A 16,010-nucleotide genomic window follows, 5' to 3' on the forward strand; every position below is an offset into this window, starting at 1 on the left:
AAAATACTGCCAGGTGGTGGTGTTCACTTACAAAACAAGGTTTAGATGAATGAGGCTGGTGTGAAATTATGGATTTACAGAGTATGGGAGAGAAGCAAAGGTGTTTTATTTGAGAGTAGTTCTCTTCTTGTGCTAGATCAGTTTAGTAATCATTTTAAAAATTCTGTGAAAGAGAAACAGACAGGGAAATCTAGAGCTACCTGTTATTCCACGAGGACTTACTTGACAACAACAATCTCTTGATGTCTCAATAAATAAAGCATTTGAAGTGCACGAGAGGAATGGAACAAATGGATGATACCCAACACGGATTTATGCCAGAGGGAGCTTTAAAAGACCTACAGTCAAACAAGCGTATCAGCGGATAAAACAGTCTTGGTCTAGAATGAGAGAAGACATTATTGTTAAATCTTTCAAGAAGTAGGATATAAGTAATGCTCTTGGTGGCAGTGAAGACCATCTTATGTATGAAGAGGATAATGATGAGAGTGGCGAGGAAGAAGGTTCAGATGATGAATTAAGGGATTTTGAAGATCAGTTCAGTTTTATAATGGAAGGTTTTTTTCTGGCTTTGTAATCTAATAACAAAAATTGTAAAAATGTTATTGTTTTAAAAACTGCTTAAAGATTATGGTGTGTCATAGTCCATAAAATACAGTATACATACACACAAGTTTTCCTTCACATGTGTTTATTTATGTCAATGAATATCAAATAAAGTTAAGCCTGCTGTGATTTCAGTGTTCTCTGTCCCAGCAATCTGTTACATTTATGGCAATGTGCCTGTCATCACAAAGCATTAAACACCACTAAGGGCTGCAACAAAGACTAACATGCCATCGCACAACTGTTCACTGAACACATCCCGTTAATTGTGGTGCCGCACACAGCAAATGGAGTAACCTACAAAGGCTGTAGCTGGTAGAAGCATGATACTTTACGCATTCTGTCGATAGGCTCGGAGCATAACTACTGCAAGCAAAATTAATGCGCTGTAGTGAATGGCATATGAGGTGTAACTATATAATTTAAACCTCAGTGGAATATCAACAATGTAGGAAAAGACAGGTTGCTACATACCATAAAGATAACACGATAAGTTGCAGACAGGCACAATTAAAAGAGAATCACACAGAAGCTTTTGGCCACAGCCTTCATTGGAAAAAGAGAAACACCATTCATTCAGCCTAATGCCAAATCCAGCACCTTGGGCCAGTATGAAACTATCATGTGGAATGGTAGCAGCAATCTGGAGTGGGCGGGGAAAGGATAGCAGTGTATGGGTTGAGGAAGAGAGGAGTGCTGTCTGGCGGAGTGAGCAGGGACTTTCTCCTCTGTATCTTCCCAACTGCTCTGCTTTTCCACTCGGTTTTCCCCACCTCCCTACCCCACAATCTCCTGACACTGGGCCTGTTGGTTTTCTGGTCCCTGCACATTCCGCCGAAGAGTGCTCCTCTCTTCCTCCATCCATACACTGCTATTCCTTCCCCTTTCCAATCCCTGGCACCTCCAGATTGCTGCTACCATCCCACGATAGTTGCATTCTGGCCCAAGCTGCCAAAGTTGGCAGTCACATGTGTGTGAGATGTGCTTGCTTGTGTGGTTCTCTTTTTTCTGACGAAGGCTGTGGTCATAAGCTGATGTGTATGTGTCTTAAATGTGCCTGTCTGCAACTTAGCATGTTATCTTTATGGTAAGTAGCAATTATCTTCTCCTACATTGTTAGTATTCCCACCTGGAGCTTCCACTGTTTGACCAAACCTAAGTGGAAGCTGTGGTCACTCCATTTGCCATGTACACCAATCACATCAGTCATACTTTGGAACCAGGCGCCAAATAAGCTTGCTATTTATCACTCTATATGCTACAAACCACTGTATTAGCGTGATGTTACCACACTATGTAACTGTTAGCTCAGGCAGAAAATAAAGAACCAAGATGTAATCTAGCAGTTTTCACTGTATTTCACAGTTTTCAGTTTATTTCACCAAACAGGCTATAAATTTTTGGTATTTTCGAGGTGAACATAAAATGAAAGAATTCTCAGAACTGTGTTTTAAGGTATAATTTGTGGCAGTAGTGTGTTGGGAAAATGGCTTAACTGCCTCATATACCATTAGCAAAAAAGGCAATCTTTTCACAATTACATGCCCTACAGTATTACTAGTAGTAAAATCCACTTTTTTCCCTTATAGGTCTATTTTATGACGTAAAATTTTGAAATCTCCTTCTTGTTTGTTTATGGATTTGCAACTTGGTTATGTAAGTTGACATTATTGAGTGCTGGTGAAATTGTTACCTATGAGGAGGAGAATGAAATTCTTGCACAGACTGATTTATAGCTTCTGTGCTTGTTTGTACTTTACAATCCAGTAGTTTAGGAATTACAGATGTTTTGTACGCTATAGCCTGAAAACATATTACATAGTGAGCAAAACAAAGCATGTTAGTGTGGTGCAGGGTTGGCGATAACTGTTGGGTGATTTAACAAGTCATCAGCCAATAACAGCTCACTAGCCGGAAATTGCCAATGTTTTCTTGACTCTGATCAAGCGTATTCTTAGAGACTTTGTGTTTGAATTTGAAGGCTTGATGATCAAAATTGTCGCTGAATACAGTATATCAGAAATACAAGCAAAAAGATGAGAATGAGATTTAAGTGGCACAAGACAAGGTGATGACTGGGCTCCTTCATCGAGTATTGACTCGGTCTGGAACATTTAGCGTCAACTCTCCCGTTTTACCACTGCTGATGCAACCCATCAATAGTTGTATCTTAATAGCACGGTGAAGCTAAACGTTGCAAGTTCCGTTGGCTATACCGATCTTGGATTACGTCAGCATTCTCTCTCTCATGTTGCCCCTCTCCACAACAAGCTAAAATAATACCTTAACTTCATCACCATCTGCGGTGCCACATATAACTCGCTCAGGCACATGAAATATTAATAGGAAGAAAACAGGACGAAGTCAAGTGAGAACTGAGGTGAACCTTACTAGGGAGAAACTTAAAATTGTGAAATTTTTAGCACTAATCTTATGGGTTTTCCATAGGAGTTATGAATTTATGGTGTAGAATTGCAAAAACTGTACAACCGGAGAACGTAAAATCAAAGTTTCATTGCGACAAACGAAAATTCAGTGAGAGGTTATGTCCAAGGATGGCATAACTCCACAACAGTGGAACACTTGCTTTTTGCTGAGTCACATACTATCACTTATCAATACCTGTGTTTCAGAATCTTTCATTGCTTATGAAATTTTAGTGGTGCACGTAGGAAAGGAAGTAATCCTGTTATGGCACCCAGAAGAGCATCAAGTTGTTATGTCTCATTCAAATTGAAGCATGTTGCATGGAATGTAACAATGAAAAGTGACTTTCTGCTTCTGATTGTACAAACATAAATCAACTGAATGACTATACCTCAATGTTTTAAGCAGTTTATGAAGTGTGAAGACTTCGTTAAATCATGTAAGATATCCCTTTTATTTTTTAATCAATACTATCATTTAATGACAAAAACTATCAGTCAGGCATCTTCAGGCAATAAACTTTGTAAGAAATTTCACAACAATATACAAACATTTGACTGATGACCAAATATATCGTGTTTGAAGTTCTAGTTTATTTTTACACTATTCATTTCAAAGGTAGTGCCTTCTTTAATTTAACAGTAAATATTAAAGTACAAATATGAATTATTGAAAATAAGCAGCACTTAATGTACAGTGAGACAGGATGGCTAGCCTGTAAATATTTTCAAGGATGCAAAATTCCACATGCTACTGATGCATGCACTTAAAAGAAGGAAGAAACTAGCTTTCTGAACCAACTGTTTCCTCTTCGGAGAGGGGGATATATATATAGACACACACACACACACACACACACACACACACACACACACACACACACACACAAAGATGAGGTGACTTACCGAACAAAAGCGTTGGCAGGTCGATAGACACACAAACAAACAAACACAAACATACACACAAAATTCAAGCTTTCGCAACAAACTGTTGCCTCATCAGGAAAGAGGGAAGGAGAGGGGAAGACGAAAGGAAGTGGGTTTTAGGGGAGAGGGTAAGGAGTCATTCCAATCCCGGGAGCGGAAAGACTTACCTTAGGGGGAAAAAAGGACAGGTATACACTCGCACACACGCACATATCCATCCACACATATTTTAAATATGTCTGCTTGTGTCTGTATGTGTGGATGGATATGTGCGTGTGTGCGAGTGTATACCTGTCCTTTTTTCCCCCCTAAGGTAAGTCTTTCCGCTCCCGGGATTGGAATGACTCCTTACCCTCTCCCCTAAAACCCACTTCCTTTCGTCTTCCCCTCTCCTTCCCTCTTTCCTGATGAGGCAACAGTTTGTTGCGAAAGCTTGAATTTTGTGTGTATGTTTGTGTTTGTTTGTGTGTCTATCGACCTGCCAGCGCTTTTGTTCGGTAAGTCACCTCATCTTTGTTTTTATATATAATTTTTCCCACGTGGAATGTTTCCTTCCATTATATATATATATATATTAAGGGGAGATGCCAGAGAGAATACAAGATCAAAACTACTTCATGTGAATCAACAACTGTCAGACAATAGGACAAAGTGACAAGTAAATATGGATTAAAATGAGGAGGAGGAAGAATGACAACTGGAATTAAGAACTAGGAGAAAAGTGGAAAATAAAGATGAGAACAACCAAAAAGAGAGTGATGGGAGTGTAGCTCAAAGGCATTCACAGGAAAAAGTTAGTTTGTTGAAAATTTCAAAAAGTATGCCACAGCATGAGAATGAAGTCATTGTTTATTCTGGCTGTCATAATCTGAACTTTAATATTTTTACAAACATCAACTGATTCAATTCATTATAAATTATCCCAGCATGGACTCATTTTCTGTGAACATGACAAAGATTTTGGCCAAACTGAAAACTAAATGAGAGCCACATGTACGTGCCTGATTGCTAGCTACAAGTTGCTAACAAGGGAACCTCCACATCGCAACCCCCTCAGATTTAGTTATAAGTTGACACAGTGGATAGGCCTTGAAAAACTGAACACAGATCAATTGAGAAAACAGGAAGAAGTTGTGTGGAACTATGAAAAAAATTAACAAAATATACAAACTGAGTAGTCCATGCGGAAGATATTCAACATCAAGGATAGTCTGAGCTCAGGATCGCCGTGGTCCCGTGGTAAGCATGAGCAGCTGCAAAGCGGGAGGTCCTTGGTTCACGTCCTCCCTCGCGTGAAAATTTTAATTTTTTATTTTCAGACAATTATTATCTGTCCGTCCGTCTGTCCGATGCGAAGTAACTGCGCCGTAGTATGGGGACGCTACACCTAAACAAACATATGTTTTGACGGAGCACAGGGGAAACTGTGTGACTGTGAAACTGTTGCATTCATTTGTTGCAGTTTATGTGACAAACTCATGTTTTCATCACTTTTTTGGGAGTGATTATCACATCCACAAGAAAACCTAAGTCGGGCAAGGTAGAAGAATCTTTTTACCCATTCGCCAAGTGTACAAGTTAGGTGGGTCAACAACATATTCCTGTCATGTGACGCACAGTGTCGTATAGAATATATCAGACGTGTTTTCCTGTGGAGGTATCGGTTGACCTACGACCTTGCGATCAAATGTTTTCGGTTCCCATTGGAGAGGCACGTCCTTTCGTCTACTAATCGCACGGTTTTGCGGTGCGGTCGCAAAACACAGACACTAAACTTAGTACAGTGAACAGAGACGTCAATGAACAAACGGAGAGATCATAACTTTGCGAAAATAAAAAAGCAAACTTTTCACTCGAGGGAAGACTTGAACCAACGACCTCTCGTTCCAGAGCTGCTCACGCTAATCACGGGACCATGACATTCCTGACCTTACATTATCCTTGATGTTGCCTATCTTGCACATGGACTACTCAGTTTGTATATTTTGCTTATTTTTTTCATAGTTCCACACAACTTCTTCCCGTTTTCTCGATTGATCTCTGTTCAGTTTTTCAAGGCCTATTCACTGTGCCAACTTATAACTAAATCTGAGGGGGGTGCGATGGGGAGGTTACCTTGTAAGAGCAACAACAGAAGACTAAGTGTCACGATGAGCGAGGCTGTTTTTGAAGATACAGCCAACGTGAATGCTGTAACAACAGTTACTGTTCGATCTGCAGATCACAGCAGAGAAATTCTTTGACACAACAGCCAACTTGGATCTTTATCACTTTTCCTCTAAAAGATCTTCAATAGAGAGTAACACAGAGGTACTATAAATGATTCATTTGTATTCAAAGCTCATGTAAAAACATGGCTGATGCACGAATAGAACCATAAATTTGCAAGTTTGCATTTTGCTCTCTACAGATGTCATTCTGGTGACACGACATGTCAAACTGACAAGGTCATTCTTTATCTTAAGTGGGGACATCGTGCAAATGGTCATAGCAGCAGCAGCACTGAAGCATTTTCTGAGCTATTCCACTGTTCTCGGTATCGGGGAGGGTATGTAAAGACAATCCTTAATGTTTCCTCAATGAAAAAAGTCACAGGGCACAAAGTCAGGCAACCTGGGAGGCCAAGGAAACAGAACCACATCATCATCACAATGCCCAATCCAGAGCAATGTGGAAGTCCTTCGTTTAGGTGTTATTTCGGTTATAATTGATGCACAAGCTGCAGATAGTACAGTTTGAAATGTAATCACTGTGGCAAAATCTTCCAGACAGTCAGATGCAGTATTCAAAGTGCATGGAACAATGATTTCTTTGGACTGGGTACGAAACTTACTTTCACCTTCTCTGCAGTTGCATCTGGTCCATTGGTACTTTTCTGTTTACAGTGTTAATACCAAGACACAGTTCTCTATTTATGTGGTGGTTATTCTGCACAGCTCCTTTTGAATGTATGCTGCACTGTTGTAACAGATAAACATCTCGCATATTCCAACAAACAATAACTCTTTTCTTACTTTGTCACCATTTTGTCAAGGCACTGCACCCATACCACCAACTAGTGGACACAACGCAAACTCTGCGAGTTTTACAGTTCAATTCAAGCATCAATCATATTTATACATTTAATATTTTGAAAAATACAGAACTCTGAAAACGAATGAATCATTTATAGTCACTCAGCATAAATGACATTATACCATTTAACAGCTCGGAAAATGCTGTATTCTCCCTTCTTTTGTTTCCACGAGAGAAATTTAGATATAATATAATAATACAGTTTCTAAGGTTTAACAGTTACTAAATTTGAAACCATTTTCTAATATACCTTTAAACTTAAGTCATTTATGTGAGAAGTATGAAAATTTCACTGGTATCACTTTGCTTCTGAGGCCCTTATAGGAATACTATAGCAGTATCACACTTCATTCACATAGGAAGACTTTTCACACAGAGGACACATATTAACGATGAGATGGTATAACAAAGATAAAACATTAATAAATTGCAATACCTTGAAATATACATACCATTACTGTTTATAAGCTCTTTAATCGTGTCTCTTTCTTTGTGGGGTAGCCCAGATGATGTCACACACAAGTTGTGAAAAATTGGGCACTTATAATTCATAAATTCGTCATCTGTTGCATGGACATTTCTGAGCTTGCTAGCTTCCCACACTTCCAGCACCCACTTCTCTGTCATGACAGGTATGCCCTGCTCAGTTGCTTTCTGAAACAATTGACAGGCATTTAGTACCGAGTGAAAATTATCAAAATGTTAACAGAAGTGTCCTCTACAAAATCTTAAGTATTTCTAAACACCAACTCCTGTCACAATAACCAAAATCACAATCACATGTTGCATGTTTATATGCATAAAAATACAATAACAACTTGTACTGGCTGACTGAACGCTACACCCCTTTTCATACTTGCAATGTAAGGTTACAGGTAAAGAATCTGAAAACAAGATGTGTTCTCCATTAAGGATTGATGTAATGAAACAGATGTGAATGAAAATATTCTCTAAAGTTCCTGCAATTTCTATCAACACAGTGAAAAAGTTTACTGTCAGGCTGTTCCAGCCAGAGCACCTGCTGTCAGGCAGCTGATTCCCGTCAGTTAAGGTGGGTAGGGTGCAGGAAAGCAGCTGACGTGCACAGGCAGTCAGGTCGTAGCCTGCACAATCTTACGGCTCCGGTCGGGCGCATGCAGACAGGCATGGCCTAGTGCCTCATGCACGAGCAGAATAAGGGCAATAGGACCACACGGAATGTAGCGTACAGCAGCTGTGTCCGCCCAACTGAGCTTAGTGGCACCCTGGAGAGCCCGTGCCCTATGGAGCAGCCTGTCCATATAGACAGCAGAAGTATAGTGAAAATAGGTAACTATGTTTTGGATGATTGCAGTTAACAAGGAATTATAAGCGCTTTTGCTTATTTCCAAAGTTTTTCAAAATATACATAGATAATGCCCCAAAATCTGGAGGAAAATATGCCCATGCAATTAGGAAATAACACTATGTATAGCCTATTGTCTGTAGACAAGTGACTGTAGCCAAGAATGAAGAAGACTCAAGTTACTGATGTGGAAAATTAGAGGAATGCCAGAAGTGGCATATGAATATATTAGAACCCACAGTACGTAGTCATAGGAAAGGAAATGGAAGTCTTAGAAACAGAGAAGAGAATTGTTAAAAAAATAATCTCATATTAAATACAAGGTATCACACTGACACCAGACGGCAGGGACAATCAGGACATACAGAATAAAACTTTGAAATCAAGCATCGTAACTGAGCGGATACATCTAACATTATGAAATGGAGGTATACGAGTTTTGTGGAAAAGCTTCGAGTCATATGCATCAGAAGTGTGGGCACTGACAAAGAAAATGACAGGAAAACTGTACTCGATGGAAATTACTTACTGAGGTGGTGTTGCAAAACCACATACCAACAGGGTGAACAATCAAGACATCAAGTAAATGACCATAATAAATTTAACATTGACTACAGTGGACAGATACAGATAGGGAATAGCTGGCATGGTATAGCAGTATGAAGAGTACAGATGGTAACACATCTCAAAGTGTGGACACTAATAATTTCAGGAAAGTGGGAAAGGACCAAGCCTACGAAGGATTGGAATGCAGGAATTGCAGACACCATAAAGGAAAGACAGCTGACAGAACATATTAATATAGATAAAGGGCTATGAAGATTGGGTTACAATAAACAGCAAACAATGCTGCAAGACAAATACTGCAATACATATTGTACATTCTCTAGAATATGAATATGGCTGACCAAGACAATCATTGTACACAGTATTTAAAGACAAATATGACTAAGCATTAAATAGATTGAAAAATCATAAAAATCTGGAACTGAAAATTTTCATGCATAAAAGGAGAAATTATACATAATTCTGAAGAAACACTTATGACATGCATTCCTAAGTCCAGCATGGCACTGAAATGCAATTAGTACACGGCATTCAACTTCCTATTACAAGTCTAAAAAATGGTAACTAGCATTAACTATCATCACCTGCAAAAGTAAGCAGAAGGTCCACGAGATGACTAGTTTACACTTCAAAAGTATTTGGAACACCAGAGGTAATATTCACATTATGGTTAACGGCTGAGAATTCTTTGATGTTCAGCAAATTAGCCTTCGTCCACTTCACATACAGAGAGAAGGCACTCAGCAAAGTCCATCAAAATATTCAAACTGACGAACAAAGGGATGGATTATATGGACTGAAGAATAATTCTGCATGAAACAGAGAGCCATTATATGTGAAGAAAGAGTGCAGACAAGGCTAAGAAAAAGGAATGATGAAGATTTGGTTCAACACCATTGCTATTCAATTTGTACACAAACAATGCAGTTATGTAATTTTAGAAGTCAGTGGCAATGGGGCAACAGTTCAAGGGGAACCAAAAAGAGGAAAAAACACAAATGACAAAATGCACAAGGGACAGAAAAGTAAATGTAGTCATGCACTTTACAGGTAAAAAACTGACATTACTACATCCAAGTACATGGGAAGCTGTCTCACAGCAGACTGAGCAAGTCCAATGTATGTGAAAGCACAACAGCCCAGGTACTAGAATCACTTCTCCAGAAAAACAAACCACTAACAAACAGCATCTTCCTGAATCCTGGGACAAAATTCTTCCTCAGCTAAATATGGAGTGCATGCCTCTAAGGAGCAGAAACTTTGACTTGAAGGAAATCACAGTAGGCTTTTTGTGTGTGTTCCTGGAGATTAAAGTTGAAGTACTGAGAGAAACAGGAGAGCCACAACAATTACTGATAAGCAGAAACATTGTTACAACCAATATTAATAATGATGTCAGTTTACTGCTCAGAGAAAACTACAGAAAAGGGCAGAACACTGTATGATAGTTCACGACAGAAATTAAAGTTAGTAAAAATGAGCATCAGTGGATTAGCTGCGGACATAACTGTAAAGACTAAAAGGCTAACAAGGTAGGAGAGCAATTCCCACTAAATACCCTACACAGCACAATATAGTATTGGTGTGCACGTAAGGATATCGCAAAAATAAACTGCATGTTTAAATGCGAACATTTTTAGGTTAGGCTTTACCGTGACTTACCGACATTAAATGAAACAACAAGTTCACCGTTACTAGTCACCGTTTTATTTATTTCCACGACGCGTTTCGAAGGTTTAAACCTCCATCATCGGGTAGATTTACATTAGTAAGTATTACATTTGTGTGTGTGTTGTGTCACGATTTTTGGAGGAACTTGTGGCACTGCCTAGTGGAGAAACGAGACACTATTTCAGAATATGGTTCAAGGAACACATGGCAACACTAAAAAACAAAAATATCACACATCACCAATAGCTACCCACCTGCATGAAACAAAACACCATGTTAACAACACATGTATTAGCATGCTACACATCCAACCAAAAGGCAGAAAACTAGACATCCTTGAAACACTCCAAATATACAAACATCAAATGAAACAACCAGAATCTATCTTAAATGACAATATTTACAATAGTATCATCTCCGTTTTCAGCAGCTGCCTACACTCTTAAAAATGCGCGCGCGCGCCCCCCCACACACACACACACACACACACACACACACACACACACTTTTTTCTCTCTCTCTACCTCTCCTTCTGCCTCCAGCCCCTCACTTCACATCTGTTTATTAACCCCAATCAAAGAGTGTAATGTATGTATGATTTTACTGTTGTAGCCAATATGACCATTGTAATTATAGTCTGTAACATTTCAACTAATTGTTATCAATAAGTATGAAGTTTAAGTCATTTTAACATTTCACCTGATTGTATAAACGAGTACGAATGTTTGCTGTTTTAACTTGTCAGAATTGGATTTATATACCACCTGAAGTACACACACATCTATTTGACACCTCAAAACAAACACCGCCAAATGCTTAAAGCAATTAATCTGTAATAATATTGTTATGATGTATATTCTTTGCACTTTGCGATTATGTCTTCACTTCTGCTATACGAACCTTGCACCCAGCTGATTCCAGACGCCATATTTGTTTACAAATGTGGCAGTATACATGTGATGTGTTACGACAGCAAAAGGAACCTGTGATCACTGAAGGTACTGTAGTTTACTTATTTGATGTTTACCATTAGATATCAGTTTAATTTTTCGTCAAAAGTAATCCTAAACCATATTCTGAAATAGTGTCTCGTTTCTCCACTAGGCAGTGCCACAAGTTCCTCCAAAAATCGTAACACAACACACACACACACACACACACACACACACACACACACACACAAATGTAATACTTACTAATGTAAATCCACCCGATGATGTAGGTTTAAACCTTTGAAACGCGTCTTGGAAATAAATAAAACGGTGACTGATAACATTGAACTTGTTGTTTCATTTAAACTGCATGTTGTAATATTAATCTACGAGAAGTTATATTCTCAAAGCAGGATATAATCAAGGGCTTACCTGGTACTTCTCTGAAAGCACAGAATGTGCAACAAGATGGGTGACACTCTGTCTTAGTTTGTTGGTAAAAACACCTCCCATGAACTCGACCAGTTTTGTAATTTTTTTCTGAAATACAAGGCATTATATTTTACATGCAAGCATTGTAACTGCTGAAATACACAGAATAAATATTTTCCTTGTACCATATATTACTACCTTTGGTTCACCATCAAAACCAGTGGTGCTAATTAGGAGTCCCCTCATTCCCACAGTGTAAATTGCAGAACGGCCTTCAGGTATTGAAATTCCTTCTGTGAGGCAAGTTAGAATGCAGCGTGGCCCAACTATTCTGCTAAAACACCAATTACATATATTAGTTATGCATAAGCTGAAGACCAAAATGACGGCACAGTCACAGGAACACCCTAGCAAAATGATTTCTACGTTACAAATGTCACAAATGATTAAGTGACAAGAACAGGGGAGGAGGGGGGGGGATTTAAAGGCAACTGAATATGAGTTGGGGGCGGAAAACTATCCCTACCTTACACCTTAGATTTCATTTCAAGATCTAACATGGCAGTATTAACTGAGCAATTATACCACAATATGCCACGTACACTGCACTCTGTCATCTGAATTTTTATTAAATAAGCCACATTTAAAAATGGAAAATTTTTTCCTCCAGCAATTCTAATGATTAACAAACAAGGTAAGACTTCACTTGTTAAAATGAGGCTGAGATCTTCAACACTTCTAGTAACAATTAGAGTTAGGTTGACAAAACACATTCTATGTTTATGAAAATTTGGTTCACTTCATGCAAGTTATGATGGACCTTGGGGTCACACAGCTGACACTTCAAGGACTATCTGGCAACGAGAACAGAAACGGATTTGTTATAAACAAGTGTGGGATCCACATCAGGTGGGACTGACGGATGACATCGAAAAAGTTCAAAGATGGGCAGCTCATTTTGTATTACTCCAAAATAGGGGAGATAGTGCCACAGACATGATACATAAATTGGAGTGACAATCATTTAAACAAAGGCTTTTTCGTTGTGACGCGATATTCTCATGAAACTTCAATCACCAGTTTTCTCCTCCAATTGCGAAAACTTCTGTTGGCACCTACCTACATAGAGAGAAATGATCATTTTTGAATATTTTTAGCATGGTGCAGCAGTCAGTAACTGTAAAATGTAATTATATTAAATTTCAGCCTCCAGTTGCATAAGCAAAGAAACTTTACCTAGGTTTCAGCTATAATAATGTAGCCTCCCTCAGAAATGTCACAATATAAAATTAAAACATGCCAGATACTGGCCTTGTCAAACTTAAAATACAGTATATAGTCATAAGACTGCATCACTTCTACTAATGACAAGGTCAATATTTGGCATGTTTTAATTTTAATTTTATATTGTGACATTTCTGAAGGAGGCTACATTATTATAGTCGAAACCTAGGTAAAGTTTCTTTGCTTATGCAACTGGAGGCTGAAATTTAATATAATAAGAAATAATCATCACGACAAAATATGAGAAATCAGGGCTAATTTAAATTTAAGTGCTCATTTTTTCCGCGCACCGTTCGAGAGTGGAATGGTAGAGAGAGCTTGAAAATGGTTCACTGAGCCCTCTGCCAGGCACTTTATTGTGAATAGCAGAGTAATCATGTAGATGTAGATATTACAATGGATAATAAAATCACTAACAGGAGCATATAGGTTCACATGCAAGTTTGTGCCCTTTACTCGTGTTTAAATAAAATATAGTCATAAAAAGGGAATTAGTTAAAAATGCTTAAAGTTATTCACTGGTACTTATGGCTCAGTTACTGCTAATAACAACAGGAAAGTAACCATTCTAAACATGGCTGTCAAAGTTCTCAAAAAATTTGAGTCAGTTTCACAATATATATTAAAAAGAAAAATAGATATAGTGTCAAAACTTTAGAACTTATTCTGATAATATGACTGGCTTGATCACTAATTAAAAATAGATGAACCAGCCTCTATGAAAAACATAAAAATGACAGGCAATAACTTAGCCACATGTCTTGCCAACACACCAAATCTTTAGAACTTCAGTATTTTCCTCATTGTTGTTTAAAAAGTTGGACAAATCATACCACGAACAATTGATGTGCCCGTATCCAAATATAAAAATTTAATCAAGTAAGGTGCGTAGCACCAACACTGGTACACCGTAAGCACCACACACCGGTGTTTGCTGTTGCATCAGGCTGTATGTTTGAGGACAATGGCCTGTTCTCAGTTGTGGTGGAGCTGCTTCTTTCCATCTGTGTGAATGGAATGATGCTCACAAGGCCAAAACTGCATGCTTCACCAGCCTTAATTTGTTATTTTGTATGTCAAGTCACACATTCTCCCATTGCCACTTAACAATCTTCAACAATGAGGTCACAGCATTGAAGGATATAGCATTACTGTCTTTGCGTACGTCCCTTGCTGTCTTGTCAGCTCGTTCATTTTCCAGGATTCCCACATGGCTTGGTACTCGGCAGAATGAATGGTCTGTAGGGCACTTAGGAAACCAGCAAATGAGAAAGTCATTCCATCAACTGTGACTAATCTGCTCCAGTGCCTTTGCTCTGGAGCTTTGTGCCAAAGACTTAATTTGACTGGAAGTCTAGTCCTAAATGCACTGACAGGCAAAACTAGATTCATCAGTGTAAATTAATGTTAAACATCCGTTCTCCTCTAAAAATTTGTAAACGGCTTGCTTTTGCTCCAAACCTGTGTAAAACATTCAGATCCATCATATCAAATTCTCCAAGCTGCTCCTTTGTTCTAACCCAGACATTCTCATTGCCCTTCAACAATTTACGAACACTTGTCCTACTGATGGTCAGACAAGAATATTAAAGGCTGTAGAGTGGGGGACTTGGCAGACGTGTGTGCCACATCATGAGGAACTTCCAATGGATGGTTGATGGCAAGTGCAATGAGGCTGGGTATACGGCTTGTCTTTAAAGCTCCTTTTACCAGTCTAATGCACTCATCATGAGAGAGTCCAAGGTCTTTAAATATAATGGTTGTGTACAACCATAACACAGTACAGCCATAGCTACACAGTATAAACAATGATGATTGTTGTGTGCCCCAGTATCTAACAGTAAATTACTTTAAGATATTAAGTACCTTTAGAACACTTACTTTGAGATGATTCACGAGTGAAAACCAGACGAGTTTCTTATCAAAGATGAGTCCCCAAAACTTTACTGATTACTGAAAAGACAGGAGTTGTATCCCCCACTCACAGTTAGGGCTTATTAAAATCATAACTTATTCAACTGAAAGTGGCAGAGGCTCATTTGGCCAGGGAAAAATTGAAGACCTTGTATTTTAGCCCATAACTGTTTTCTTAAGGTTCGTTGCAGTTGAGCATTCATCTTGAGATTAAGACTAATAAAAATTGAAACATAATCCATAAAAAGATAGAATCTGACAGGGTTCCTGGCTCTGGTTACTGTGTTGGTGTTGGCTATAGCAAAAAGAGGAACACAACACACCCGCCTGAGGGACACCATTGTCCTGATTATGTTGGTCTCAGAGTGCACTGTCAACTCTACATCTACCTCCCAGAAAGGAACAATGATATATGATGGGTAGACAAGCCCCATTCAGTTTCACATATCTGATCTCCATATGATGTTATAGGCCCCTTTGATGTAACAAAATATTCTCATTAACTGCTACCTACGATGGCAGAAAAAAATTTATCCTCTTGTACCACTGCCTCAAGGAATATTAGATTGTCAGGTGTAAAGTGGTACATTCAAGGTTTCAGGAGGAAATTACTTCCCTCCAAGAATCAAATATTGTCGATTCGACCAAATTCTATTAAAACATGAGGAGACAGTCTTCAATGCAATATTCAAATGTTGCAACATGGCTTAGTACACTTGGTCCTGGGATTGTATTAAGAGCCACAGATAGCACATGTTTTAACTCATACATGCACATGGGATGACTGTATTCTCCAGTGTGACTGGATTTAGGAGATAAAGCCCCACTGTATCTTCAAGTGATACTGAAATG

The 16,010-nt window shown here is 38.6% G+C and overlaps 1 protein-coding gene across 2 annotated transcripts in view; it reads right to left on the reverse strand.

Moving 5' to 3' along the window:
- Positions 1 to 16,010, reverse strand: part of LOC126419648 (DNA topoisomerase 2-binding protein 1-A-like) — a 266,920-nt gene that overhangs the window by 195,578 nt on the left and 55,332 nt on the right. The window contains exons 3-5 of one of the 2 annotated variants that reach the window (XM_050086847.1): positions 12,159 to 12,291; positions 11,961 to 12,068; positions 7,487 to 7,688 (exon numbers count right to left, since the gene is read on the reverse strand). In XM_050086847.1, the coding sequence (XP_049942804.1) occupies positions 7,487 to 7,688; positions 11,961 to 12,068; positions 12,159 to 12,291 (443 nt within the window). Of the gene's footprint in view, positions 1 to 7,486; positions 7,689 to 11,960; positions 12,069 to 12,158; positions 12,295 to 16,010 lie in introns of both variants that reach the window. The other variant, XM_050086840.1, reaches the window with a different exon arrangement.

The sequence above is a fragment of the Schistocerca serialis genome, chromosome 1 (genome assembly GCF_023864345.2).
Source record: "Schistocerca serialis cubense isolate TAMUIC-IGC-003099 chromosome 1, iqSchSeri2.2, whole genome shotgun sequence".
Taxonomy (NCBI): domain Eukaryota; kingdom Metazoa; phylum Arthropoda; class Insecta; order Orthoptera; family Acrididae; genus Schistocerca; species Schistocerca serialis.